Raw genomic sequence first — 25,678 nt, 5'->3', positions numbered from 1 at the left:
AACAAAGGCAGTGAACTCTTATAGCCTTCCTCACTCACGCCTCCAAAATGGTGTCTCCATACTGTTATCAGTATTAATCATTTACAACACTGTGGTCTGGCCATGGGAAGAGGCAGGTGGTACTAGGACATAGAGTTAAAAATAACAATACTGTCAGTGACTTCAAAAGCAGCTGGTATAGTCTCAATGAACTGTCAATAATTTGTCCTACCAAAGTATGACCCATGTTGTATATTAGTAATTTGACTGTTTACATGCTATGACGTAAAGAAAACGTTTAATTGTCAGAAACCAGGTCCAAAGCTGATTTTTTTTTTGGCGCGACAGAGTGAACCAAAAAATAAGGAACATATGTTAATAGTGGTCTTTATTATCAAAATAGATCAGTTAATTTACAATGATTTCAAAATGTCAATTTTCTTACACCTCATATAAAGAGCCTTTCTGTTATCGCTGTGCATGTGCAGTCCCAAGGCAACTGAAGTGAATTGTTTTCATTTGACAGGACTTGCATAATGAGTAGCTTTTTCTCCTGTCTGGTATAACAGAAAGCTGTGATATTTTATGATTTTTTTGCTATAGTTGACGTTCAAACAATTCTATGCATGTTAATGAGTCTATATTTCCAATTAAATAAAGACAGAAAAAATGACCTTGTTGTATAACCTCTTGTATCCCCTGTATCTAGCATTATCGTCTAAATGCACATCAATTACCTGCACATATGTTAACATTTCATACAGTCAGATCCATAATTATTAGCAAAAAATCTATTATACAAAAACACAAATATTATATAAATACTAATTATACTAATACAAGAGCATAAAGAAATAGATTTTGTTTAACAAGTAATACTAAAAAATACACTTTGTACTGTTTTATGTACTCCAGCACCCTGTCCTTGCAAGGATAACAGTATTTTTCTCAAATATTCTATGAGTTGGAGAACACATTGGGAGGGATCTTAGACCATTCCTCCATACAGAATCCTTCCAGATCATTGATATCCTTTGTCTGCTCTTATAGACTGCCCTCTTCAATTCAAACCAATTGGGTTCAAGTCCGGAGACAGCCATTGCAAAATGTTGATTTAGTAGTCAATTAACCATTTCTTGGTGGATTTTGAGGGTTATTGCCATGCTGGAAAATCCACTTGTGGCCAAGTGTCAGCCTCCTGGCAGAGGCAACAAGGTTTTTGTGTCAAATGTCCTGGGACTGGTTATGATGTTCATGATGCAGTTGACCTTAACAAGGATCAAGGATGCGCCACCATATTTTACCATAGGTATGAGGTACTTTTCTGCATACTGTCAAAGGCAAACCCACCACTGGTGTTTGGCCAAAAAGCTTTATTTTCATGCCATCGGCCCAACACTGCCTCGAGGTTGATAAACGGCATAAGGACTTGGAACCAGAGCTATGGACAAATGACATGAAAATAGAGCTCTTTTATAGACTTTATTGCTCATCTTTATCAAGGGTGCCAATAATTATGGATCTGACTGTAGTGTTTGAAAATATAAGCTAGGAAAGTCCCACACTAGCAAACAACGAATGGTAAGCAAACTGATTCCATCACATGGACACAATTTGAATAGTATGGTAAAGAACAAACGTATTACTTCTGCTTTGTTAACCAGTGGCATTTTGGGCAAAGAAAGAGTTCTCTCTTATGCCATATGCACATGGAAGCAGTCAATTGACCTGCTGGAAAGAAGAAAAAAATATGAAAATGTGACATTTGGGTACACAAAGATTGTCTATGCAATTCTCTGTTTTGATGTATGGAAAGTAAAGATTCCGGCAGTATATATCAGACATGTTAGACATTACTGTGCAGCCGTATTCATCGACCTGGCCAAGGTGTTCGACTCTGTCAATCACCACATTCTTATCGGCAGACTCAACAGCCTTGGTTTCTCAAATGGTTCACCAACTACTTTTCAGACAGAGTTCAGTGTGTCAAATCGGAGGGCCTGTTGTTCGGACCTCTGGCAGTCTCTATGGGGGTGCCACAGGGTTCAATTCTCGGGCCGACTCTTTTCTCTGTATACATCAATGATGTCGCTCTTGTTGCTGGTGATTCTCTGATCCACCTCTACGCAGACGACACCATTCTGTATACTTCTGGCCCTTCTTTGGACACTGTGTTAACTAACCCCCAGACGAGCTTCAATGCCATACAACTCTCCTTCCGTGGCCTCCAACTGCTCTTAAATGCAAGTTAAACTAAATGCATGCTCTTCAACTGATCGCTGCCCGCACCTGCCCGCCCGTCCAGCATCACTACTCTGGACGGTTCTGACTTAGAATATGTGGACAACTACAAATACCTAGATGTCTGGTTAGACTGTAAACTCTCCTTCCAGACTCACATTAATCATCTCCAATCCAAAATTAAATCTAGAAACAGCTTTCAATTTGCAAGAAAGCATCCTTCACTCATGCTGCCAAACATAACCTCATTAAACTGACTATGCTACCGATCCTTGACTTCGGCGATGTCATTTACAAAATAGCCTCCAACACTCTACTCAGCAAATTGGATGCAGTCTATCACAATGCCATCCGTTTTGTCACTAAAGCCCCATATACTACCATCACTGCAACCTGCATGCTCTCGTTGGCTGGCCCTCACTTCATATTCGTTGCCAAACCCACTGGCTACAGGTCATCTATAAGTCCTTGCTAGGTAAAGCCCCGCCTTATCGCAGCTCACTGGTCACCATAGCAGCACCCACCCGTAGAACACGCTCCAGAAGGTATATTTCACTGGTCACCCCCAAAGCCAATTCCTCCTTTGGCCGCCTTTCCTTTCCGGTTCTCTGCTGCCAATGACTGGAACGAAGTGCAAAAATCACTGAAGCTGTAAATTGTAATTACTTCGCCACTACGGCCTATTTATTGCCTTACCTCCCTAATCTTACCTCATTTGCACACACTGTATTTTTTTGCAAAATATGTCAAACACAATATAGAAAAATGCCTTACCTTATCTATTCACACGCCTAAAGCCTGACCTGAAACAGTAAAATATGTCTACATTATGAAACTTCTTGAAATCGAAAATACAATACATACATAAAATCTCTGTCCATTGTGTGATAATGTTGTGACTTACCTGTTCTTCCACCAGTAGTAAACTCCTCCTCCAATAGCCATGGCTACACCAATGAAAAGGGAACACACCCCTATTGCCATTTTAAACCATTTAGCATCCAGGCCTGAGGTATCTGGGAATGGAATTATGTAAAACAAGACATCACACTCTACCACAAGGCTGCTACCAATCCAGTAACTTCAAATCTATTGACATTTTCATGAAAACACTACTATAAGCAGAATGTTCCTCCCTCTTTCTGTACCCCTCTCCCCTACATTTCCATTCCAACTGTCCTCCCCTCCCTCCAGACCACAACACTCTCTCTCTCTTCCCCAGGTCTCTCACCCCAGACCACCTCCAGTGGTTCATCTAGGCTGGGGTGCTCAACCATGCAGCTTACACTCTCCCCTCTCTGAGGCCTGAACTCTAGGTAGGAGTGGAGCTGGTAGCTCCAGTCCCCGTTAGCCAGTGTGTCAGTGGAGGTCACGGCTGTGGTGGTCTCCAGCCCGTCTCTCAGCCAGCTCACCCTCACCTCCTGAGGGTAGAAGCCTAGAACGCTGCACTCCAGCATGGACAGCTCCCCGTAGCGAGAGGGCTTGGTCAGGCGGACTTTGACAATGGGAGGCACTGGGACATAGGATGACGTAGAAATGAAGTTGTCTGTCCGATGAAAGTTCCCGGCCTGAAACATCAACATTTTTAATAATGTTGCAAATTACTAAGAAAGGAAAGAAACATAAAAATGACTTACCTATTCTTTCCAAAGTGCTCAGTTTGAAGAATATTGCACTGTATCGGCAAATAGTCTCCACTTCTGCTTTCCTTATAGCCATTTTCCAAGCTTGGCTGTTGTAGCGATCTGCATTGCGTATGCCAAACTCCCCAAAACCCACATACTTCTGAACCCTGGAGTCATAGATGGTGGTCAATTTTTGGTCGAATATGTTTTTCACAAAGTAGATCATATTGTCAATGGTGTCATCATATTCACAGTCAACTATCCCCTGGAACTGGTACCCACCTGAAAAAAAATATATATATAATTTGGACCGTTGTATCCCTTTCCATGTAGTTATGCAATGAGGTACACTCAAAAAATATGTTGTTGCTTATTGATTCAGGTAAATCTCCTTAACATTGCCTTTGTGGAGTCGTTATACTGTATTGTTACAAAAGATCTGTCAACTTAATTTGATACATTCTTCATAATATAGAGTATGTTAGACACATCATGCATTTCATCAAAAAATAGACTGACTCACCTGCTGGTGTTGCCCAGGTCTGAATGACAGAAAGTCCAGCCATCCAATAGACCCAGCAGAGAGCCATGGTGTATCCAGTCACTCAGATAGAGACAAATAACTACACTGAAGTCTACCAGTTGAAGCAGCTATCATTGACAGGTACATCCCAATGTGTGACGAACAAAATTAAGCTCCACCTTGGTATCCAATAAGGTCCCCCCTTGCTATACTGCTGTAAACTGTTTCTGATATTGAGTGAAAATGGTTGTTTTCCCCTCACCACTCAATTTTTTTTATATGTTTTGTACGGTAAGTGATAATCTGTGGAATGAGTTGAAGTTAATATCAGCCCTCACATGGACAGAATGAGATATTTCTGGTTCGGGTGGTGTGTTAGCAAAATATACATTTCCTCATATGGTTGCCCTGAGTCACTGCATTATCTTTGTGCAACAGTAACCAACCACTTCCTTTTATACAAAAGTATAATAGCCAGGGCTAACCATGTGGCAGGTTTACAAACTGAGAAGTACACCTAAGGGAAGAAATCACCCACAAAGAATATAGTAACAAGTATTTCTTATTTTCATGTAATACAGAAATGTGACATTGAATAAATGTGTAGTGCCTACATTGCCAAAGCAAAAAAGAATGTCCCAATCTGAAAAACAATTAAGGAGTATTTTATTAAGATTATTGATCAAATGTAGGAAATAGTGAACTGCATTATATTGGTCGCCAGCGTAGTTGTAGGTTGCTAAATATGAGAATTGTCCTTGGTATTGTTGCATGGAGCCCTTGCTGTATCGCTGATAGCTGATTGTTGCCTGATGTTGGCTTAGGGAGGGGCCGCAGACCAGACCTCTTGGCTTTTTTGATAAACCAGACTCCTGTTGCTACTCCCACCACTCCTAGAGTCACACCTCCAACACACACTGCTGTCTCCACAGTCTGGTGGTCCGTGTGCACTTCAACCTCTGTGGACATATAGTGAAGAAACAATTCATTTGTTAGTGTCCCTAATACAGTATCAATAACATCCCACCTTTCTCTGCGTCGTACCCTACAGTATAAGGTCACACCAGCAGTGACTCACCCCAGATCCTGGTGAGGGGTTCCTGCAGGCTGACGTGACCCACACTACAGGAGTAGATGTCCCCCTCCTGAGGTGTGATGCTCAGGTAGGAGAAGATCCTGAAGCTGAAGTCTTCATTGGAGTAGTACTGGGTCTGAATGATGGTCCTCTCTGCCACCGGCTGCTCGTTCCTGGTCCAAGTCACATCCACGGGTGTTGGGTGGAAATCACTGACCCGGCAGATGAGTGTGTTGGGGACCCCCAGCTCCACCTCTCTCTGGGAGTATATGTGGGAGGTGGGCACCTCTGTTGGGGGGGGGGATTCTAATTTGGGCACTCCTTCATCCTCTCACCTCGGTGACCCGCAAACCGATGAGTGGTAGAGTGATCGAGGAGAGTGTCAATTCGTTATTATGCTGCATGAATTTCATCAAATAACCTGCACCCTTTTTTGTCCATTGTTTTGTGTGCTCCCGAGTGCGGATCAAATCAAAGTTTATTTGTCAGTGTGCCGAATACAACAGGTGTAGACCTTAAAGTTAAATGCTTACTTAAAAATTGCACTGTTGGTTAGGGCTTGTAAGTAAAATAAATAGGTATTAGGTAAACAATAGATAAGAAAAAAAAAGAAAAAATGACTGAAAATAACAGTAGCGAGGCTATATACAGGTGGTACCAGTACAGAGTCAATGTGCAGGGGCACCGGTTAGTCGGGCTAATTGAGGTAATATGTACATGTAGGGATAGTGTTCACACCAGTCCAAACGAACTGAACTAAGGGGCTAAATGCACCAGAGTTCGGAAAAAACGCACCAAACCAATTTGTTATATAAGACACCTTAGTCCACTGCGCCACCAGGATGGAGCTAGCATTTTAAGGCATACAAAGCTGTTAATTTTAGTCTACTCAAACAGACCCCATTTCAAAGAAAACAAGTACTCATTAAGATCAGGTGTGGTCAATTAATGGGCATGGCCATAACACCTGAACACACTTAACAAGATAGAGGATAGAGTGTTTTATTGACGCTGAGAACAGAATGTATATGTTTCTAAATAACATTATTAGAACGTTAAACATTTTCTTGTGGTTTTTAATGGAATGTCTTTTTAACATTCTCTGTACAATGAGAACGTGGCAAAATAGAACCATGAGGAAAAGTTATAGTGAAGTACTGAAATTCCCACACAGGAATGTTGTTTCTTAACCTTCTCTGAACTATTTGAGAACATTCCCAATATCAAACCACTTTGTCAAGTTCTTTAAATGTGCTGAGAATGTTCCAAAGCCAAGCAACTATCCTGCACCATTCCCAGAAAGTTGTGGGAAGGTTGTATGCAAAATAACCATAGGACAACCACACTCTCACCGAGCTCTAAGAAACATTCCTCAGATAATGTGTTAGCTGGGGTGTGACTTTGCAGAAACAGCACTCACCTATTGCCTCTGGCGGGCTCTTTTCTCCCACAATGCAGCGGGGGATGTTGTACTGGCAAGTTCCGAGGGACACGTACACTTCGTGAGGCAGTCCTGGGTCAGGGGTCCACTGCTGGGCGAACTCTGACAGACGCCGCTCTACCTGGTAGGTAATGGAGTCAACGTAGAAGAGCTCATCTCCATCAAACTCCACGTCATACTCTTCGTCGCTGGGGACGTTTTTTTGGCAGAAGGTCAAAAACCGCAGCAAATGTTTGCCTGTGTTCAATAACAGAAGTTGAGATGGAAAATGGCACATCTGACTGTCTAGTACCATGCTTTGCCAAAAGGTACAAGAGATGTTGAACGCAATATAATTAATTTGGTTAGGCTTTTCTGTAAAATGTTGTTTTAATAACAATGGGAACTGATATAAAGCAGCTGTCTGCATCTATGGGTTTACGGAATAGAATAACGGAACGCAGTATGGGTTAGCACTGCTAAAGGGATTCTTCCAAGCAAAATAATTCCCAGTCTGGTTCCTTTCTCTCTCTCATTCCTCTCTCTCTCTCATATGAAAAGAGTAAAAGTGGACTTACTTTGGCAGTGTGACAGTAGACAAACACCCAGTATAAAAGCCAGGAACACTCTGCACCCCATCCTAAGTGCACTTGTCCAGTGAGCCTTATCAGTAATGTTCCGTTTCTTGTGTTGTACTCCAAACAGTGCTGCTGAAGGTGACTTCCTCAATATCATCAGCCAATCATATCTTTTATCTGGATGACACTGACGTTATTACTAGAGGTCGACCGATTAATCGGAATGGTCCATTAATTAGGGCCGATTTCAAGTTTTCATAACAATCGGAAATCGGTATTTTTGGACACCTTTATTTAACTAGGCAAGTCAGTTAAGAACACATTCTTATTTTCAATGTCGGCCTAGGAACGGTGGGTTAACTGCCTTGTTCAGGGGCAGAATGACAGATTTTTACCTTGTCAGCTCGGGGATTCAATCTTGCAACCTTACGGTTAACTAGTCCAACGCTCTAACCACCTGCTTTACATTACACTCCACGAGGAGCCTGCCTGTTACGCAAATGCAGTAAGAAGCCAAGGTAAGTTGCTAGCTAGCATTAAACTTATCTTATAAAAAACAATCAATCAATCATAATCACTAGTTAACTACACATGGTTGATGATATTACTAGTTTATCAGCCTGTCCTGCGTTGCATATAATCGCTTAGGTTCACGTTGGTCCAACGTGTACCTAACCATAAACATCAATGCCTCTCTTAAAATCAATACACAAGTATATATTTTTAAACCTGCATATTTAGTTAATATTGCCTGCTAACATTAATTTCTTTTAACTAGGGAAAATGTGTCACTTCTCTTGCAACAGAGTCAGGGTATATGCAGCAGTTTGGGCCGCCTGGCTCGTTGCGAACTGTGAAGACTATTTCTTCCTAACAAAGACAGCCGACTTTGCCAAACGGGGGATGATTTAACAAAAGTGCATTTGCGAAAAAAGCACAATCGTTGCACGACTGTATCTAACCATAAACATCAATGCCTTTCTTAAAATCAATACACAGAAGTATATATTTTTAAACCTGCATATTTAGCTAAAAGAAATCCAGGTTAGCAGGCAATATTAACCAGGTGAAATTGTGTCAAACAAGGGCACTGCGTTCATCCACCACTGGCCTGCTGGCCCCCCTACCTCTGAGGAAGCACAGTTCCCGCTCAGCCCAGTCAAAACTGTTCGCTGCTCTGGCACCCCAATGGTGGAACAAGCTCCCTCACGACGCCAGGACAGCGGAGTCAATCACCACCTTCCGGAGACACCTGAAACCCCACCTCTTTAAGGAATACCTAGGATAGGATAAAGTAATCCTTCTAACCCCCCCCCTCCCCCTTAAAATATTTAGATGCACTATTGTAAAGTGGTTGTTCCACTGGATATCATAAGGTGAATGCACCATTTTGTAAGTCGCTCTGGATAAGAGCGTCTGCTAAATGACTTAAATGTAAATGTAAATGTGTCACTTCTCTTGCGTTCATTGCATGCAGAGTCAGGGTATATATGCAACAGTTTGGGCCGCCTGACTTGTTGCGAACTAATTTGCCAGAATTTTACGTAATTATGACATAACATTGAAGGTTGTGCAATGTAACAGGAATATTTAGACTTAGGGATGCCACCCATTAGATAAAATATAGGACGGTTCCGTATTTCACTAAAAGGAAAATGTCACGTCCTGACCATAGTAAGTTGTTATTTTCTATGGTAGAGTAGGTCAGAGCGTGACAGGGGGTGTTTGTCTGTTTTTGTATTTCTATGTTCAGTTTCTAGTTTTGTATTTCTATGTTGGTGTTGTTTGGGTTGATCTCCAATTGGAGGCAGCTGATCTTTGTTACCTCTAATTGGAGGTCATATTTATGTTGATGTTTGTCCCACCTGTGTTTGTGGGTGATTATCTTTTGAGTACTGTGTTTTCCTGTCTGCGTCACGGTTTGTTGTTTTTGTGTTTCAAGTATTTTTGTATTGCATTTAGTTTCACGGAATAAATAAATATGTAGAACTACGAACACGCTGCATTTTGGTCCAATCCTTCAGACAGCCGTGACAGAAAAACGTTTTGTTATCGAGATAATTGTTTCCGGATTCGACCATATTAATGACCTAAGGCTCGTATTTCTGTGTGTTTATTATATTATAATTAAGTCTATGATTTGATAGAGCAGTCTGACTGAGCGGTGGTAGGCACCAGCAGGCTCGTAAGCATTCATTCAAACAGCACTTTCGTGCGTTTTGCCAGCAGCTCTTCGCTGTGCTTCAAGCATTGCGCTGTTTATGACTTCAAGCCTATCAACTCCCAAGATTAGGCTGGTGTAACCGATGTGAAATGGCTAGCTAGTTAGCGGGGTGCGCGCTAATAGCGTTTCAAACATCACTCGCTCTGAGACTTGGAGTAGTTGTTCGCCTTGCTCTGCATGGGTAACGCTGCTTCGAGGGTGGCTGTTGTCGATGTGTTGCTGGTTCGAGCCCAGGTAGGAGCGAGGAGAGGGACAGAAGCTATACTGTTACACTGACAATACTAAAGTGCCTATAAGAACATCCAATAGTCAAAGGTATATGAAATACAAATCGTATAGAGAGAAATAGTCCTATAATTCCTATAATAACTACAACCTAAAACTTCTTACCTGGGAATATTGAAGACTCATGTTAAAAAGAACCACCAGCTTTCATATGTTCTCATGTTCTGAGCAAGGAACTTACACGTTAGCTTTTTTACATGGCACATATTGCACTTTTACTTCTCCAACACTTTGTTTTTGCATTATTTAAACCAAATTGAACATGTTTCATTAATTATTTGAGGCTAAATAGATTTTATTGATGTATTATATTAAGTTAAAATAAGTGTTAATTCAGTATTGTTGTAATTGTCATTATTACAAATAAAAAAAAATTTTAAATCGGCAGATTAATCGGTATCGGCTTTTTTTGGTCCTCCAATAATCGGTATCGGCGTTGAAAAATCATAATCGGTCGACCTCTAGTTATTACCATATCTATGGTTATTACATAGAAAACATAAGGCATTCTGAGCATGCATGGCACACCTTTCACACAACTAGGGTGTATCAAAGAGGTGAAACATGCAGAACTTTGCAGATAGAAACTCAATAAATAGCGCTGAGACATGACTCCCTATTCTGCATTCTACACAATACATTTCTATCTGAATGATCAGCATCGCCCTGACATAGCCCACGTCTGACTGCTGCCACCTACTGTTGAGTCATGATCATTACAGTGTCTGCCCTTTATTGTTAGTTAAACTGTACGTCCAACCGGCCTCACAACCGCAGACCACGGGTAACCACGCCAGCCCAGGACCTCCACATCCGGCTTCTTCACCTGCGGGATCGTCTTAGACCAACCACCCGGACATTGATAAAACTGTGGGTTTGCACAACCAAAGTATTTCTGCAAAAACTGTCAGAAACCTTCTCAGGTAAGCTCGTCTGCGTGCTCGTTGTCCTCACCAGGGTCTTGCCCTGACTGCAGTTTGGCCTCATCACCGACTTCAGTGGGCAAATGTTCACCTTCGATGGCCACTGGCACGCTGGAGAAGTGTCTTCTTCACGGATTAATCCCAGTTTCAACTGTACCAGGCAGACAGCATGTATGGTGTTGTGTGGGCGAGCGGTTTGTTGTTGTGAAAAGAGTGCCCGGTGGTGGCAGTGGGGTTATGGTATGGGCAGTCATAAACTACGGATAACGAACACAATTGCATTTTATCGATAGCAATTTGAATGCACAGCACAGGAGGTTGGTGGTACCTTAATTGGGGAGAACGGGCTCGTGGTAATGACTGGAGCGGAATCAGTGGAACGGTATCGAATACACCAAACACATGGTTTCCAGCTGTTTGATGCCATTTCATTTTTTCAGTTCCGCTAATTATTATGAGCTGTCTCCCCTCAGCAGTCCTTCCATTCATCCAACGCCATCACCTCCTGTTTTCAGCACGATAATGCACAGTCCCATGTCGCAAGGTTCTGCACATAATTTCTGGAAGCTGGAAATGACCCAGTTCTTCCATGGCCTGCATACTCACCAGATGTCACCCATTGAGCATGTTTGGGATGCTCACGATCGACGTGTACAACAGAGTGTTCCAGTTCCCGCCAGTATCCAGAAACTTCGCACAGCCATTGAAGTGGAGTGGGACTACATTCCACAGGCCACAATCAACAGCCTGAAAACGCGCGGCATGAGGCAAATTGGTGGACACACCAGATACGGACTTGTTTTCTGACCCATAACAACATATGCATATCTGTATTCCCAGTGAAATCCATAGGCTAGGGCCTAATTTATTTAAATTGACTGATTTTCAATTGACTGACTCCCTTATGTGAACTGTAACTCAGTAAAATCTTTGAAATTGTTGCATTCGGTGTATATATATATATATATATATATATATATACACACACACACACACAGTGGATTTGGAAAGTATTCAGACCCCTTGACTTTTTCCCAATTTTGTTAGGTTACAGCCTTATTCTAAAATATATATATTTTTTATAATCCTCAACAATCTACACTCAATACCTCATAATGACAACGCAAAAACAGGTTTATCAATTTTACCAAATTTATAAAATAAAAAAATACCTTATTTACATAAGTATTCAGACCCTTTGCTATGAGACTCAAAATTGAGCTCAGGTGCATCCTGTTTCCATTGATCATCCTTGAGATGTTTCTACTCCTTGATTTGGAGTCCACCTGTGGTAAATTCAATTTATTGGACATGATTTAGAAAAGCACACCTGTCTATATAAGGTCCCACAGTTGACAGTGCATGTCAGAGCAAAAACCAAGCCATGAGGTCGGAGGAATTGTCTGTAGAGCTCCGAGATAGGATTGTGTCGAGGCACAGATCTGGGGATTGGTACCAAAACATTTCTGCAGCATTGAAGGTCTCCAAGAACACAGTGGCCTCCCTCATTCTTAAATGGAAGAAGTTTGGAACCACCATGACTCTTCTTAGAGCTGGCCGCCCGGCCAACTGAGCATTCAGGGAAGAAGGGCCTTGGTCAGAACCCGATGGTCACTCTGACAGTGCTCTAGAGTTTGTCTGTGGAGATGGGAGAACCTTCCAGAAGGACAACCATCTCTGCAGCACTCCACCAATCAGGCCTTTATGGTCGAGTGGCCAGACAGAAGCCACTCCTCAAAAGGCACGACAGCCCGTTTGCCAAAAGGCCCTTAGCGACTCTCAGACCATGAGAAACAGATATACCTTATTTACGTAAGTATTCAGACCCTTTGCTATGAGACTCGAAATTGAGCTCAGGTGCATCCTGTTTCCATTGATCATCCTTGATGTTTCTACAACTTGATTTGGAGTCCACCTGTGGCAAATTCAATTGATTGGACATGATTTAGAAAAGCACACCTGTCTATATAAGGTCCCACAGTTGACAGTGCATGTCAGAGCAAAAACCAAGCCATGAGGTCGAAGGAATTGTCCGTAGAGCTTCGAGACAGGATTGTGTCGAGGCACAGATATGGGGGAGAGTACCAAAAAGAAATATGCAGCATTGAAGGTCCACAAGAACAGTGCCCTCCATCATTCTTACATAGGAGTTTGGAACTATCAAGGCTCTAACTAGAGCTGGCCGCCCGGCCAAACTGAACAATCAAGGGGAGAATAGCCGTGGTCAAGGATGTGACCAAGATCCCAAAGGTCACTCTGACAGAACTCTAGAGCTCCTCTGTTGAGATGGGAGAACCTTCCAGAAGTACAACCATCTGTGCAGCACCCCAACAATCAGTCCTTTGTGGTAGAGTGGCCAGATGGAAGGCACTCCTTAGTAAAAGGTACATGACAGCCTGCTTGGAGTTTGCCAAAAGGCACCTAAAGACTCTGACCATAAGAAACCAGATTCTCTGGTCTGATGACACTAAGATTGAACTCTTTGGCCTGAATGCCAAGTATCACATCTGGAGGAAACAGGCACCATCCATACGGTGAAGCATGGTGGTGGCAGCATCATGCTGTGGGGATGTTTTTCAGCGGCACAGAATGGGACACTAGTTAGGATCAAGGCAAAGATCAAAGTACAGAGTTCCTGGATGAAAACCTGCTCCAGAGCACTCTGGACCTCAGACTGGGGAAAAGGTTCACCTTCCAACAGGACAACGACCCTAAGCATACAGCCAAGACAACGCAGGACTGGCTTCAGGACAAGTCTCAATGCCCTTGAGTGGCCCAGCAAGAGCCTGGACTTGAACCCGATCGAACATCTCTGGAGACCTGAAAATAGCTGTGCAGCAACGCTCCCCATCCAACCTAACAGAACTTGAGAGGGTCTGCAAAGAATAGGGAAAAACTCCAAATACAGGTGTGCTAAGCTTGTAGCGTCATACCCAATAAGACTCGACTGTATTCATTGCCAAAGGTTCTTCTAAGTACTGAGTCTAGGGTCTGAATACTTATGTAAATGTGACATTTTAAAATGATAAATGAGCAAATATTTCTAAAAAGCTGTTTTTGCTTTGTCATTATGGGGTATTGTGTGTAGATTGATTAAATTGTTTTCCTCATCAATTTTCAAACGATGCTAACGTAACAAAATGTGCAAAAGGTCAAGGGTCCGAATACTTTCCATAGGCACTGTATAAATAGGGGTGTACTGTGTATACATATTACAAACAAATAGAAAAGGCTTTATAGAAGGTCTCATTTTAATATACACAGTTTTCAAATGACTGGCATGCTTCTGAGCAGCAATCCAGTCAACCAGGAGGCAAAACAATGTTCAGGACATGTTCTGGAATAATAAAGCATGACTAAGTGGAGGATAAATAGAGTATAAAAGAAAAGCAAGACAGGAAAATAGACTCACTGGTAGAAAGAAACATGATCATTTGACCACTGAAATACAGTACTATACATCTATATACACACACTTTCCTTAAAGAGATCTAACAGCCTAGCTTCTATACATCTCATCTGGTGTATCTCTTGGTCCAAACTTCAACGTAGGATGTCTGCTCTTGTATTCACGGTGATTTAACATCTAACCAACGGTTAGCTTACAAAGCGCATCATACTGTGACACTTTCTGTATTTTGAAAGTTCTATGTTGAAAACTTGATGGCTGACATGCAAAACATTGTGGAACTGTATCAACAGTGGACTAACGAAACAAATACCAAATGATTGAGTGGAATCTTCCTTTAAGCACAAACAGAATTGCAGACTGATCAGTTTCTATGACTGCTGTGATTAAGACTGCAGTGTCACCATCAAGAAACCTACTCCTTTCCTGAGAAATGACAACTGGGCTGTTTCTTAATGGTAAGTGCCATACATGTATGACAAATCTCACTGTCAAGAAAAAGAGTTTCAGTAGTTAGATCTCTTACGAGGAACATATGGAATGGAAATAAAACTCTCCTGCCTCTGAACTTTATGTCCAGCTGAATGTTGGTCTGTTAGCAGTAAGAACAGATGTAAAATGAAACACAGAAAGCAACAACAAAAAGTACTGACTCGTGAACTGCAGCTATAAGACTTGACAGAAAAGACATAACTACCAGATCTGAAAATCAACCACTAGACAGTGACGGCCTCGTAGTGAGAGAACAGATAAGTGTAAGCATTACAATTCTCACTCCACATAGCTTTCTGGGAGGGCAAGTGGGGTTTCTGCCATACTGCTTATACCCATTCAGTTCTTATCAATCTATGATTGCACATCAAGAAGTGTCCAACATGGGGCTGGGCAAATCTCTCCACATCCTTTCACTGCTCCTCAGTCTCCCTCTTTGGGGGATCGCCATAAAATTCTTCTTTATAAAAGAAACGTAGATAAATTGTACAAGTATTTACACAGGGAGGAGAGGGATAACAAGGCATTTGTGTTGGGGGTCTTGAGCAGAGTCAGAGAGAGTTGGTCCGATGCGGTTTCTGTCTGAACATTCCGAGAGTGCCACTTCCTTCTCCATAGCCATTGTAAGTGATAATTGACGCTTCTGCGCTGTTTATTTCTGATAGTTTCAAAAGCTATGAAGATGTCCAGTGAAAGCAGATATGCAATTTGTTGACACCACAACACAGTAAAGACTTGGATATACATTATCCTGAATGGTCATTTCATAGGGAACTGTCAGAGGCTCTCTCGTATTGTTACATTACCAACATTTCGAGAATAAAGGCTCTAACATGGCAGCTGTTCTTAAACCTGGCTGAACTCTCAATATGTTTCTGGTCTTCAGTATCCTTAGTGACCTTCACGCGTCCTCCACCCTGCACACAAATCCCACCATCATCATTCATCTTGGGAGTGTTCGTGCTGGGGTGCCTTTCGAGGGAGGGGCACTCTTTTCCCTCCCTTGACTGCCCCAGGAGACGTCGTCCTGGGGCTGCCGCATGTCCCTGAGCTCGACGGGGGTTCCCTCCCTCTCCCACTGTCTCATCAACCCGAGTCTGATTCACTGGTGTCAGAGGAGGAGGATGACGAGGAGGAGGAAGAGTCTGAGCTGGAGCTGCTGCCGCTGAGGCGGGAGGGCTGGGCGTGAGGCTCCACGCCACTGAGCTTCTCCGCTGCAAGAGAGACAAAGGGGGTAATAGTCTTAGCATGTATCTCAATGCTACATGCTACATGTGCAACAGCAGTTCTGCGTGCGTGTGGCTCTCACCCTTGGGTTTCTGGGGTTTCTTGCCAGAGTTGAGCTGTCCGCTGACATCCTGCAACCTCCTCTCCAGCTCACTCTTCTTCTCCAGGGCCAGTTCCTCTCTGGACTTGCCGGGGCCCCCTTTCTTCACTGTTACACACAGACAGGAAGACCGGTTCAAGGTTATATACTCAGCCCACACATACATATCCTAACATTCCATAGTGAAAGACTGGTTACATTTGTATGGTATTAGTCAACCAGAGCGGTAGCATGTAGCGTTTTATCACCACAGCACCAGCTTGTAGCATCAGTTCTTTGTAGCATAACAAGGAATTAGCAAGTGTCTGCAGTGACAACATGATGCATTCACACCATACTAGCTAACCACAGCTAGCATTAGCTATCACTATTTGTTCCCCCTCACCATAGGGCTTACGGGGCTTCTTCCTCAGGCACGTCATGACGTAGCGCTCCAGCTCGCGCAGCGTCGACGGCTTGAGCGTCTCAAAGTCGATCTCGATCTCCTCGGGGTTGGTGTCGCGCAGCGAGGGCTCGCGGGACTGGATGATGTGGACGACGCGGCCCAGCTTTTCGCCAGGCAGCTTGTTGATGTCCAGGCTCAGCTGGCGCTTCTCGTCGTACGACATGGGAGACGTCTCCTCCTCCTCCTCGGAGTCATAGTGGGGCAGCATGGAGAAGGCAGGCGGGGCGTAGTAGGGCATGGTAGCAGCCTGGGACTTTTTGGTGTTTCTAGGGAGAGGGAAGCTGTTAGAGGCCATGCAGTAGTACTAGAGAAATTGTATGCAAACTTTTCCAGCATGGAGCCCATTTTTTTCACGCCCAAACTTGTGGGGAACCAATTATACATTTTTTGAAATAATTTCTCTTGACCCACCCCAAATATAATGACAACCTACATTGACACATTTACATCAACAAATCACCTTCAATTCATTACATATTCATCTCTTATCAAAATGAACTTGATATACTGCCCCATACAATAATCTGTACTCTGCAAACCCACTGCAGTTTCTAGAGAGACACATGCAGGTCAAGTTGGAAATTGGATTGTGATGAAAGAGAGGAAGTAGAGAATAGTGTAAGAAACTTTAAAAAAGCGAAGCGAGGAAACAGAAAAGGTGGAAGAGGAAGCAATGTGAAAGTCTACAAAATGAGACTGAAACAAACAAGATAGAAGAAAGAAGACATGGATGACCGATGGAAAGGATGAGTAAAAGCAAAGAGAAAGGTCGTGTTTGAGGTCAGTGTGTGCTTACTTGCTGCCCTTCTTCTTGCCGGGGCCTCTCTTGCCCTGTGAGGAGGCGGGAGCTGAGCTCCTGGATTTACTCTTCGTAGTCCTCACCGGCTTGGCCGTCAGCATCTCCCAGTCCTCACCCCCTACCGCCGCGCTGGGCCGTCCTCGGCTTCGCTTCTCCGGCTTCTTCTTCTTCTTCTTCTCCTTCTTGTCTTTCTTCTCCCTCTTCTTCTTGTTCTTGACGATTGGGCCCTGGGAGAGGGCTGCCAGCTGCTCGTGTACGGCTCGGAGCTGTCACCGGGGGGCAGACCAGAGGTGGAGTGTTCAACTGGACAAACACACTTCACTTATATGGCTAGATCATGAAGGAATACTGTGATATTTTATTTAACCTTTATTTAACTAGGCAAGTCAGTTAACCTGTTAGGGCTAGGGGGCAGTATTGACACGGCTGGATAAAAAAAACATACCCGATTTAATCTGGTTACCACTCCTACCCAGTAACTAGAATATGCATATACTTATTACATATGGATAGAAAACACCCTAAATTTTCTAAAACTGTTTGAATGGTGTCTGTGAGTATAACAGAACTCATTTGGCAGGCAAAACCCTGAGACATTTTCTGACAGGAAGTGGATACCTGATGTGTTGTATTACCTTTAAACCTATCCCATTGAAAAACACAGGGGCTGAGGAATATTTTGGCACTTCCTATTGCTTCCACTAGATGTCACCAGCCTTTACAAAGTGTTTTGAGTCTTCTGGAGGGAGATCTGACCGAACAAGAGCCATGGAACGATGATGGCCCATTAGACACCTGGCGCGCGAGTTCATGTTGGGTACCCTCGTTCCAATACGTTATTAAAGAGTATGCATTCGTCCACCTTGAATATTATTCATGTTCTGGTTAAAAAAGGCCCTAATGATTTATGCTATACAACGTTTGACATGTTTGAACGAACGTAAATATATTTTTTCCCCTCGTTCATGACGAGAAGTCCGGCTGGCTTAGATCATGTGCTAACAAGACGGAGATTTTTGGACATAAATGATGAGCTTTTTTGAACAAAACTACATTCGTTATGGACCTGTGATACCTGGAAGTGACATCTGATGAAGAGAATCAAAGGTAATGGATTATTTACATAGTATTTTCGATTTTAGATCTCCCCAACATGACGTCTAGTCTGTATTGCAACGCGTATTTTTCTGGGCGCAGTGCTCAGATTATTGCAAAGTGTGATTTCCCAGTAAGGTTATTTTTAAATCTGGCAAGTTGATTGCGTTCAAGAGATGTAAATATATAATTCTTTAAATGACAATATAATATTTTACCAATGTTTTCTAATTTTAATTATTTAATTTGTGACGTTGACTTGACTGCCGGTTATTGGAGGGAAACGATTTCCTCAACATCAATGCCATAGTAAAACGCTGTTTTTGGATATAAATATGAACTTGATAGAACTAAAAATGCATGCATTGTCTAACATAATGTCCTAGGAGTGTCATCTGATGGAGATTGTAAAAGGTTAGTGCATCATTTTAGCTGGTTTTATGGTTTTGGTGACCCTGTCTTTGAATTGACAAAACATTACACACAACTCTTGTAAATGTACTGTCCTAACATACTCTAAATTTATGCTTTCGCCGTAAAACCTTTTTGAAATCGTAAAACGTGGTTAGATTAAGGAGATGTTTATCTTTCAAAGGGTGTAAAATAGTTGTATGTTTGAAAAATTTGAATTTTGACATTTATTTGGATTCAAATTTGCCGCTCTTGAAATGCACCTGCTGTTGATGGAGTGCACCACGGGTGGCACGCTAGCGTCCCACCTAGCCCATAGAGGTTAAGAACAAATTCTTATTTACAATGACGGCCTACCATAGAGTGTAACAGTGAGAAAATACAGCAAATAGCAGGCTTGTGAAAATACATGTTTGAACACAGAGAGTACTTGTATACCAAATGAGTGAAAGTATGCATACTAGCATGGATTTGTCTGAATATTAGAAAAACCTGTGTTGGAGAGAAATCTAAAACTCTTGATGCAGTCTGTGCTTGTGATGTGTAGATAAAAGCTGGCCTGTGTAAGGTATGTGGTGCAGTGTGTTCGGTGTGTGTGGTGCAGTGTGTTCGGTGAACGGGGGGGGTTGAGTCTACCTGTGTACACACCTGGTCCTGTAACTCGGCCAGGCGGTGTGCTCGCTCCTCCTCGCTGTCCGAGCTGCTCTCGCTCTCGCTGCTGGGCTCGCTCTCCGACGAGGAGGAGGAGGACGATGACGACGAGGAAGAAGACGAGGAGTCGCCGCCGCCGTGAGCGTGAGTGCCCATGCCGCCGCCCATGCCACGGGACTTGGGAGGAGCCTGCTGAAGGGGCTCGTCGGGCATCTTGGCGAAGCGGAACTCAAACACGTCCTGGATGGACAGATGGACAAACGGAGTGAGTGAGCTTGTTTTTTACTTCATTGTGGATCATGTCCCTTTTGTTTTGTTACACAATAATAACAGTTATCACAAGAAACAAAGTTGTAGGGACAGAACAGAGAAATGGAGACCAAAACAATTTATAGATTAGTCATTAAGTAGACTTATCCAGTGACTTGCAGTCATTGCCTTCTGCCAAGGTAGACTACCACATATCGCAGTCATTGCAAGTAAAAACCCCTGAGCATGCAGTGGACAGAGGTCAAGCAACAAAGGTGAACTAAGGGTTCCAGGGTGAATTGTGGTGACAGAACCGATTTCACCTGCAGCTTGCGGGCCATGCCCACTACGTCATGGTCGGGGGGGTTGTATTTGTAGCAGTTGGAGAACATGAGTCGGACGTCAGCGGAAAACTGCTGCGAATCCCTGTACTCCCGACTGTCCATCTTCCTCTGAGAGAAAGATAGGAGAGAGAAAGACTGTTTTAAACTCCAACAGATAAAGGAGAGGACTCCAGATAGGGATACGCCTCCTTAGTTTCATACTGACAGATATCCACACAAAACAAATCTGAGAAGATAGGTAATAATCCATGAACTGTGTATTTCAGCCACATTCAGTTCTCATTGAGTCAAGGCAGTGCGACATCTCTATCTTGCAAGCTGACCTTGATGTTGCTGAGGTCCATGGGGCTCTTGATGATGTCGTGGTAGTCGTGCAGGCCCAGGGCCGAGGCGTCCACGGGCTTGTAGAAGGGCCAGGCGTAGGCTGCGTGTTTCTTGGACAGCAGATCCTTCAGCACGCTGCTACAGTAACGCAGCTGTTGACTCAACTTGGCCCGCCGTGGCGCCTTGGGCTGCACAGAGTCCGGCAGGTCTTTCTTGGGGGGCTTGATGGGGCGTCCACTGCCACCGCGCCGAACTAGGGTCTTCCCGCCTCCGGCCATCATGGGCTGGAGCAGAACGGGGCCTCCTGGGCCCATGGGTCCTCTAACCAGGCTGGGAGGGGGGTCCATGTCCCCCAGGGAGGTGAGGGAGAGGGTGGAGGGGTCATGGCTCAGGCCTTGCCCGTGGCCTCCTTTCCCAAGGCCCACCATCCGACCCCCTCCTACAGCCAGGGGCATGGTCATCATGGTGGAGGGAGTGGTGGTGTCCGCCTTCCGTTTCACTCCCTTCTTCTGCACAGGGAGAGAAAAGAGTTATAGTATGGTATTCTGTAGCCAATATACAGTGTGAAGGCAGCAGCAACAAGTGTGTAGCATCAATACAATGTACAGTACTATAGCAAGTTCCTATTCAGGTCTTAGCATCTTGAGTGAAGTGTGGTGAGGTACCTTGGAGGTGGGCAGTGTGGGGGGCAGGCTCAGCAGCTGTGTGGGGGGCAGACTCTTGGGCAGCATGGTCTGATGAGGGGTGTCTGAGTCACCCGTGTCAGAGGAGGAGGGGGAGTATGCTGACTGGGACACCGCAGGGACCTGGTGAGCTTTCGATGCTGAAAGATGGGCAGAGAAATCAGGCTCAAGAACACACCCATAGTGATAATACTACCAAGAATATTATAGCCAAAGATGTACAGTGCATTACACGTTAAACAGGTTGTTCCAACTCATCTTTAACCAAACATACACAGTACATCCACCAACTCGTCGTTGAACATTGCTCTTGCCTGCTTTTCCCCACCACATTCTCCAGAGTGACTCACCATTGGACTTGCGGCCTCCTTTGCCAGGCTTGCCCGGTTTGCCCCTGGGGGCAGGAGGGGGCAGCTCAATCTCCTCCTGGGGCATCTGGGCCACCTTCTGCAGGAACACCTTCTCCAGGGACTGGGCCATCAGCACAATGTCATCTGTGGGCTGGGAGAGGAGAAGAGGCCACAGGCACTTTAGAATCAACATCCAGTTAACACAGATACAGCTACAGTTGCTGTGAATATGGAAAGGCCTTGTGATAAATTAGAGAAATGTATATTAGGTCTGTTGTCATTGATGCATTAGCCTGACCTACACATGTAAATATTATGGCCATACCTTGTTGTAGATGTAGCAGTTGGTGAACATGGTGTTGAAGTCCTGCATACACTCACTGGCGCTGCGGTAGTAGTTGTTCTCCAGCCGCTTCTTGATGGTTCCCATGTCCATGGGCTGTTTGATGATCTTGTGATAATCCTAGTAGAGCAAGAGAGAACGGAATAAAGAAAAAGAGTTATGACTGTTGAAAGGTGGTGTGACGAGGATGTAAACTATGTACAAACGCTCATAGGTGTAGGCCTACATGGTGGTGGGTTGTAAAAGCTTGCGACCCCTATGGCTCTCTAGGACCAGTGTTGGTGACCACTAATCTCTACACTTGTTTATAGACAAACAGTGTAACTCACTGGGAGGTTGAGTCTGAAGGCATCCACTGGCTCATGGAAGGGCCAGGCAAAATGGTGTCTCCACAGGGACTTAATCATAGCCTTCTGGAGGAACTGCAGCTGGTTGGTCATGCAGCCCTGCCGGCCGGGGTCCCTGACGGGGGGCTGGATCGGGGGAGGGGGCGGCGCATACGGCAGCTGGGGGCTCTCGAAGCCTTCATACAGCAGCGAGGGCTTCCGCATGCGCTTGCCTGGGCCCGAGGCATGGTGCTCCATCCCGCCGCCAGACAGCCCCACCACTCCCAGAGAGCTGCTGACCAGGAGAGAGGAACAGAGGGTGGGAGAGGTTGAAGTAGTGGGATAGACAGGACAGGCGGTGGGAAGACAGAAGGGGATGTATGAGGGGAGAAATACATTTGAGCAGAATATTTTAGCATATGAATGAGTTATCCCTCAGCTCTGGCATTTCAAAAGTAGTATGCTACAATGTGCTTGATCTTCGCAATACTTCATCATTGCCCTACAGTCAGTGTCAATACAGTCAACTAATTGTGCATTGTAAGCACAGTAAGCCAACCTTCATGATGACAAACTTCTAGGTGCAGGCTACACAATTCAAGCAGGAAAGCATTAGGAAGGAACCCTTCGCCAACACAGGCCCTTTGCCATCTGCTCCCTCACCAATGCAATGAGGATTCGAGCAATAGGCTGCCACTTTTGGTACAGCCCCGGAAACCCAGATCACTGGATGGGAAATCCCTCGGGCAGCATTGAGGGCAGTTAAACCTGCATTCATTGATAGAATAGTGACAACATGCAGGTTCTCCCTCTATTTACTTCCATCTTTTGTACTGTGTGGACCAGATTGACTATTTTATCCCAGGTCGCCCAGGGTTCACACAGCACGCACATGCCATCCCACTGACACACAAAGGGAAGCAAAGCTCTTGAGCTGATTTTCCATCTCAGGACTTACACACACCCCAACACAGCCTTGTTAAGTTAAATGTTTGAAGAAAAGAGAAAGATCTGGCAATGCATTAATAATATTATTCCTTAATAACCCGGGAAAAAGACTGATAGTATTGTAACGACCCTGGGTTTATAAGCGCGGATATCGACTCTGCCGCTCAAGCATGCTGTAATGAAACAGGCAGGGAGTAGGTCTCGAACCCCCGACCTTCTAGCCCAGCGCGCTATCGACTGTGCCACGGATATCGACTACCGCTTAAGCATGCTTTTGGGGCACAGTCTATAGCGTGCTGGACTTCTGGCTAGAAGGTAGAGGGTTCGAGGCCTGCTCCCTGCCTGTGTCGTTCCATTGGTATCAGAAGTGATCGGACCTTGCATCCACGACAGTGCGTATGCTTGGCCAGTGAGCGCGTTCCTATAAGACTTAGAGTCGCAAGCAAGCGTGAGGACGCGCTCTTTGAAAGGAGGGAGTAGTGTAACGATCTGGGTTTATAAGCGCGGATATCGACTGCCGCTTGTGCAAGCTTTTGCACAGTCGATGGCGCGCTGGACTTCGGGCTAGAAGGTCGCGGCATGCTCCCTGCCAGTTTCATTACAGTATGTTGACCAGTTTACTGCTCTCTCTGAGTGTTTGTTATACTTAGCCTAATCTCCCAAGTATTTTCGTTGAATTCACTTTGATTTGTGGGTGTTAACCGGTAAATGGGCAATAATCAAATGCATTAGCTAGTTAGATTGTGATATGCTTTCATTCTTAACTGTGGCAATCATTTCAGCCGGCAGAGAGGAGAGGCTTCCGCGCTTATTTATAGTCATTGCGTGTGGTCAGTGTCGCCGCCCCGCCTTTTTTGAGCGTGTGTAAACACACCGACGCCAAAACAGACCCTCAGGATCGTCAGTCAAAACCCTCAAACTCCTGTGACTCAAACCCTTGCACAACTATCCAATCAGCTCCTCGTGTTACTAGCTTGTTTATGTGAGACCCCATTTGTGGAAACGCTAACTTAACTGGCTAGCTTGGAACCATTGCATCGTTCGTAAACAACTGAATCCAGCTAGCTACCAAGCTATTTAGCCAGGACGCTAACGTTTGCTGGCGAACATCAGAAAGTAAACAACCGGGTTTGGACAACTGAATACGCTACAAATAAATTGCACATCTGCGGCCCTAGCTCGGTTTATTTCTCTGTCATTAAGATTTATAGCAAGAAAATGGCGGTGGCGCAGTGCCGCTCAATGAAGCGTTTCATCACCACAGCCAATTTTAAACAATCCCCCAGTACTAAGTTATTGAGTAGGCTGACCCACACAATAAGTCAATATTCAACCTCACTGTATAGTTAACTATCGAAGGGGATGTTAGGAACAAAAATATCTCTATATTTACATCTTACTAGCCAACGAAATATTTTCATTGGTTCGTGTCAGAGTTGAGAAAAGACTAGTTAGCTAGCTGATGCACCGACAGTGACTACTAGCTAACTAGGTTTAGCCATTCAGTCCCGATTCGTGTCAATTTTCAAGCCTGCAAAATCAGTTCCGACCCGAGCCTGAAGGTACAATGTTCATAAAGGTACCTGTCAAGGGGCGGGTTAACGGCCGTTTCCATTAGGATGGATCCGGATTCTTTTTATGTTCCAAATTTGTCCACTGTTATGTTTCCACCAAATAAACGCCGAACAGTTCTACAATGAAATGGCGCCGAAAAGCTACCGCCTGCCGCTTTATAAACATATCACGTGGCGTTTTCGTGCAATTCCTGTCGGGGTTTCTCGTAATACTTGCTTCAGATTGGCTACTCCGCATAGGTGCTAGATTATGTTTGGCTATCCACGCTGTCTGTAATTTAACATGCCACACCCTGCAAGAAGAACATCCTGTTCCTTTAGCTTCAGACGGCTAGTCTAGCTAGTTAGATAAAAACAACAGATTTTTTGTTTATATAATCGTCATCATCTTTACGTTTACGAAACCGAATGGTTATTAAGAGCTACTCTGAATTATAAATACAAAACAATTATTACCGGTGGTAGGTCTTCCTCATGTCATGACTGGGTACTATTTCCTAATGGTTAGCCCCAAGTAGCTAACGGTAGCTAGCTAAAATAGCCAGAAAATCACCAGCCTTTTAGGCACACTGGCACCTAATGTATTGTCCCTCCAACCTTCATTCTCCTTCCGTTCCGCTTTTGGGGTTACTATGGGCAGGTTTACTTGTGGGGTATATCAGCTGTATCCAATGATTTATATATACACACACACATCATTGGCTGTATCAGCCTCAGTTATAGGTTTTATTCAGTCACTTGGTTGGAGCATAACTCCGTTTTTTTTATTTGAAGTGGAAGTTATGCAATCTGTCACATCAGTGGGAGTTTGGGGCAGTTCAGCCGTAACATGATGATGCCGACATTTAAATAAATTGTTGTCAACATCTTGTCATGACATGGCAAATTTTTCAGACAGCTTGATTTTCTCAATTTGTTTCACATCATTAAAAAGGGATAGGCACTAGGCCCACTTGATGGGTCATTTATGACAAAACCTTTCGATATTTGCCAGTCATTTCAATGACTGTTTCACTAGTAAAGTGGAAAAACTCA

The 25,678-nt window shown here is 44.1% G+C and overlaps 3 protein-coding genes across 7 annotated transcripts; all 3 read right to left on the bottom strand.

Moving 5' to 3' along the window:
• Positions 1–96: 96 nt before the first annotated feature.
• Positions 97–3,910, bottom strand: LOC106584525 (H-2 class II histocompatibility antigen, I-E beta chain). The gene is made up of 2 exons (XM_082962561.1): positions 3,452–3,910; positions 97–3,236 (listed from the first exon to the last, which is right to left on the bottom strand). Exons 1-2 carry the CDS (start codon positions 3,801–3,803, stop codon positions 3,121–3,123), a joined length of 468 nt encoding a protein of 155 aa, XP_082818687.1. The 5' UTR covers positions 3,804–3,910; the 3' UTR covers positions 97–3,120.
• Positions 3,911–4,865: 955 nt separating this feature from the next.
• Positions 4,866–7,502, bottom strand: LOC106584517 (H-2 class II histocompatibility antigen, A-U alpha chain). The gene is made up of 5 exons (XM_082969253.1): positions 7,442–7,502; positions 6,864–7,121; positions 5,447–5,773; positions 5,178–5,327; positions 4,866–4,885 (listed from the first exon to the last, which is right to left on the bottom strand). The coding sequence occupies exons 1-5, from the start codon at positions 7,500–7,502 to the stop codon at positions 4,866–4,868; spliced, it is 816 nt and encodes a 271-aa protein (XP_082825379.1).
• Positions 7,503–14,106: 6,604 nt separating this feature from the next.
• LOC106581989 (bromodomain-containing protein 2) lies at positions 14,107–25,252 on the bottom strand. 5 transcript variants are annotated; one of them, XM_082962558.1, is made up of 12 exons: positions 25,100–25,252; positions 22,125–22,413; positions 21,778–21,915; positions 21,453–21,603; positions 21,085–21,242; positions 20,419–20,928; positions 20,075–20,203; positions 19,488–19,742; positions 17,343–17,611; positions 16,487–16,812; positions 16,084–16,209; positions 14,107–15,988 (listed from the first exon to the last, which is right to left on the bottom strand). In XM_082962558.1, the coding sequence occupies exons 1-12, from the start codon at positions 25,117–25,119 to the stop codon at positions 15,861–15,863; spliced, it is 2,499 nt and encodes an 832-aa protein (XP_082818684.1). In that variant the 5' UTR covers positions 25,120–25,252; the 3' UTR covers positions 14,107–15,860. The 5 variants fall into 5 exon arrangements, with proteins under 5 accessions (XP_082818684.1, XP_082818682.1, XP_082818685.1 ...); XM_082962556.1 differs by lacking the exon at positions 25,100–25,252 and adding an exon at positions 24,653–24,801; XM_082962559.1 differs by lacking the exon at positions 25,100–25,252 and adding an exon at positions 24,653–24,801 and having other exon boundaries at positions 19,500–19,742.
• Between the last annotated feature and the right edge of the window lie 426 nt (positions 25,253–25,678).

Source organism: Salmo salar, chromosome 02 (assembly GCF_965601325.2).
Source record: "Salmo salar chromosome 02, fSalSal1, whole genome shotgun sequence".
NCBI classification, from domain to species: domain Eukaryota; kingdom Metazoa; phylum Chordata; class Actinopteri; order Salmoniformes; family Salmonidae; genus Salmo; species Salmo salar.
Note: the sequence above shows the minus strand (reverse complement) of the source record. Positions and strands in the feature narration are given on the sequence as shown.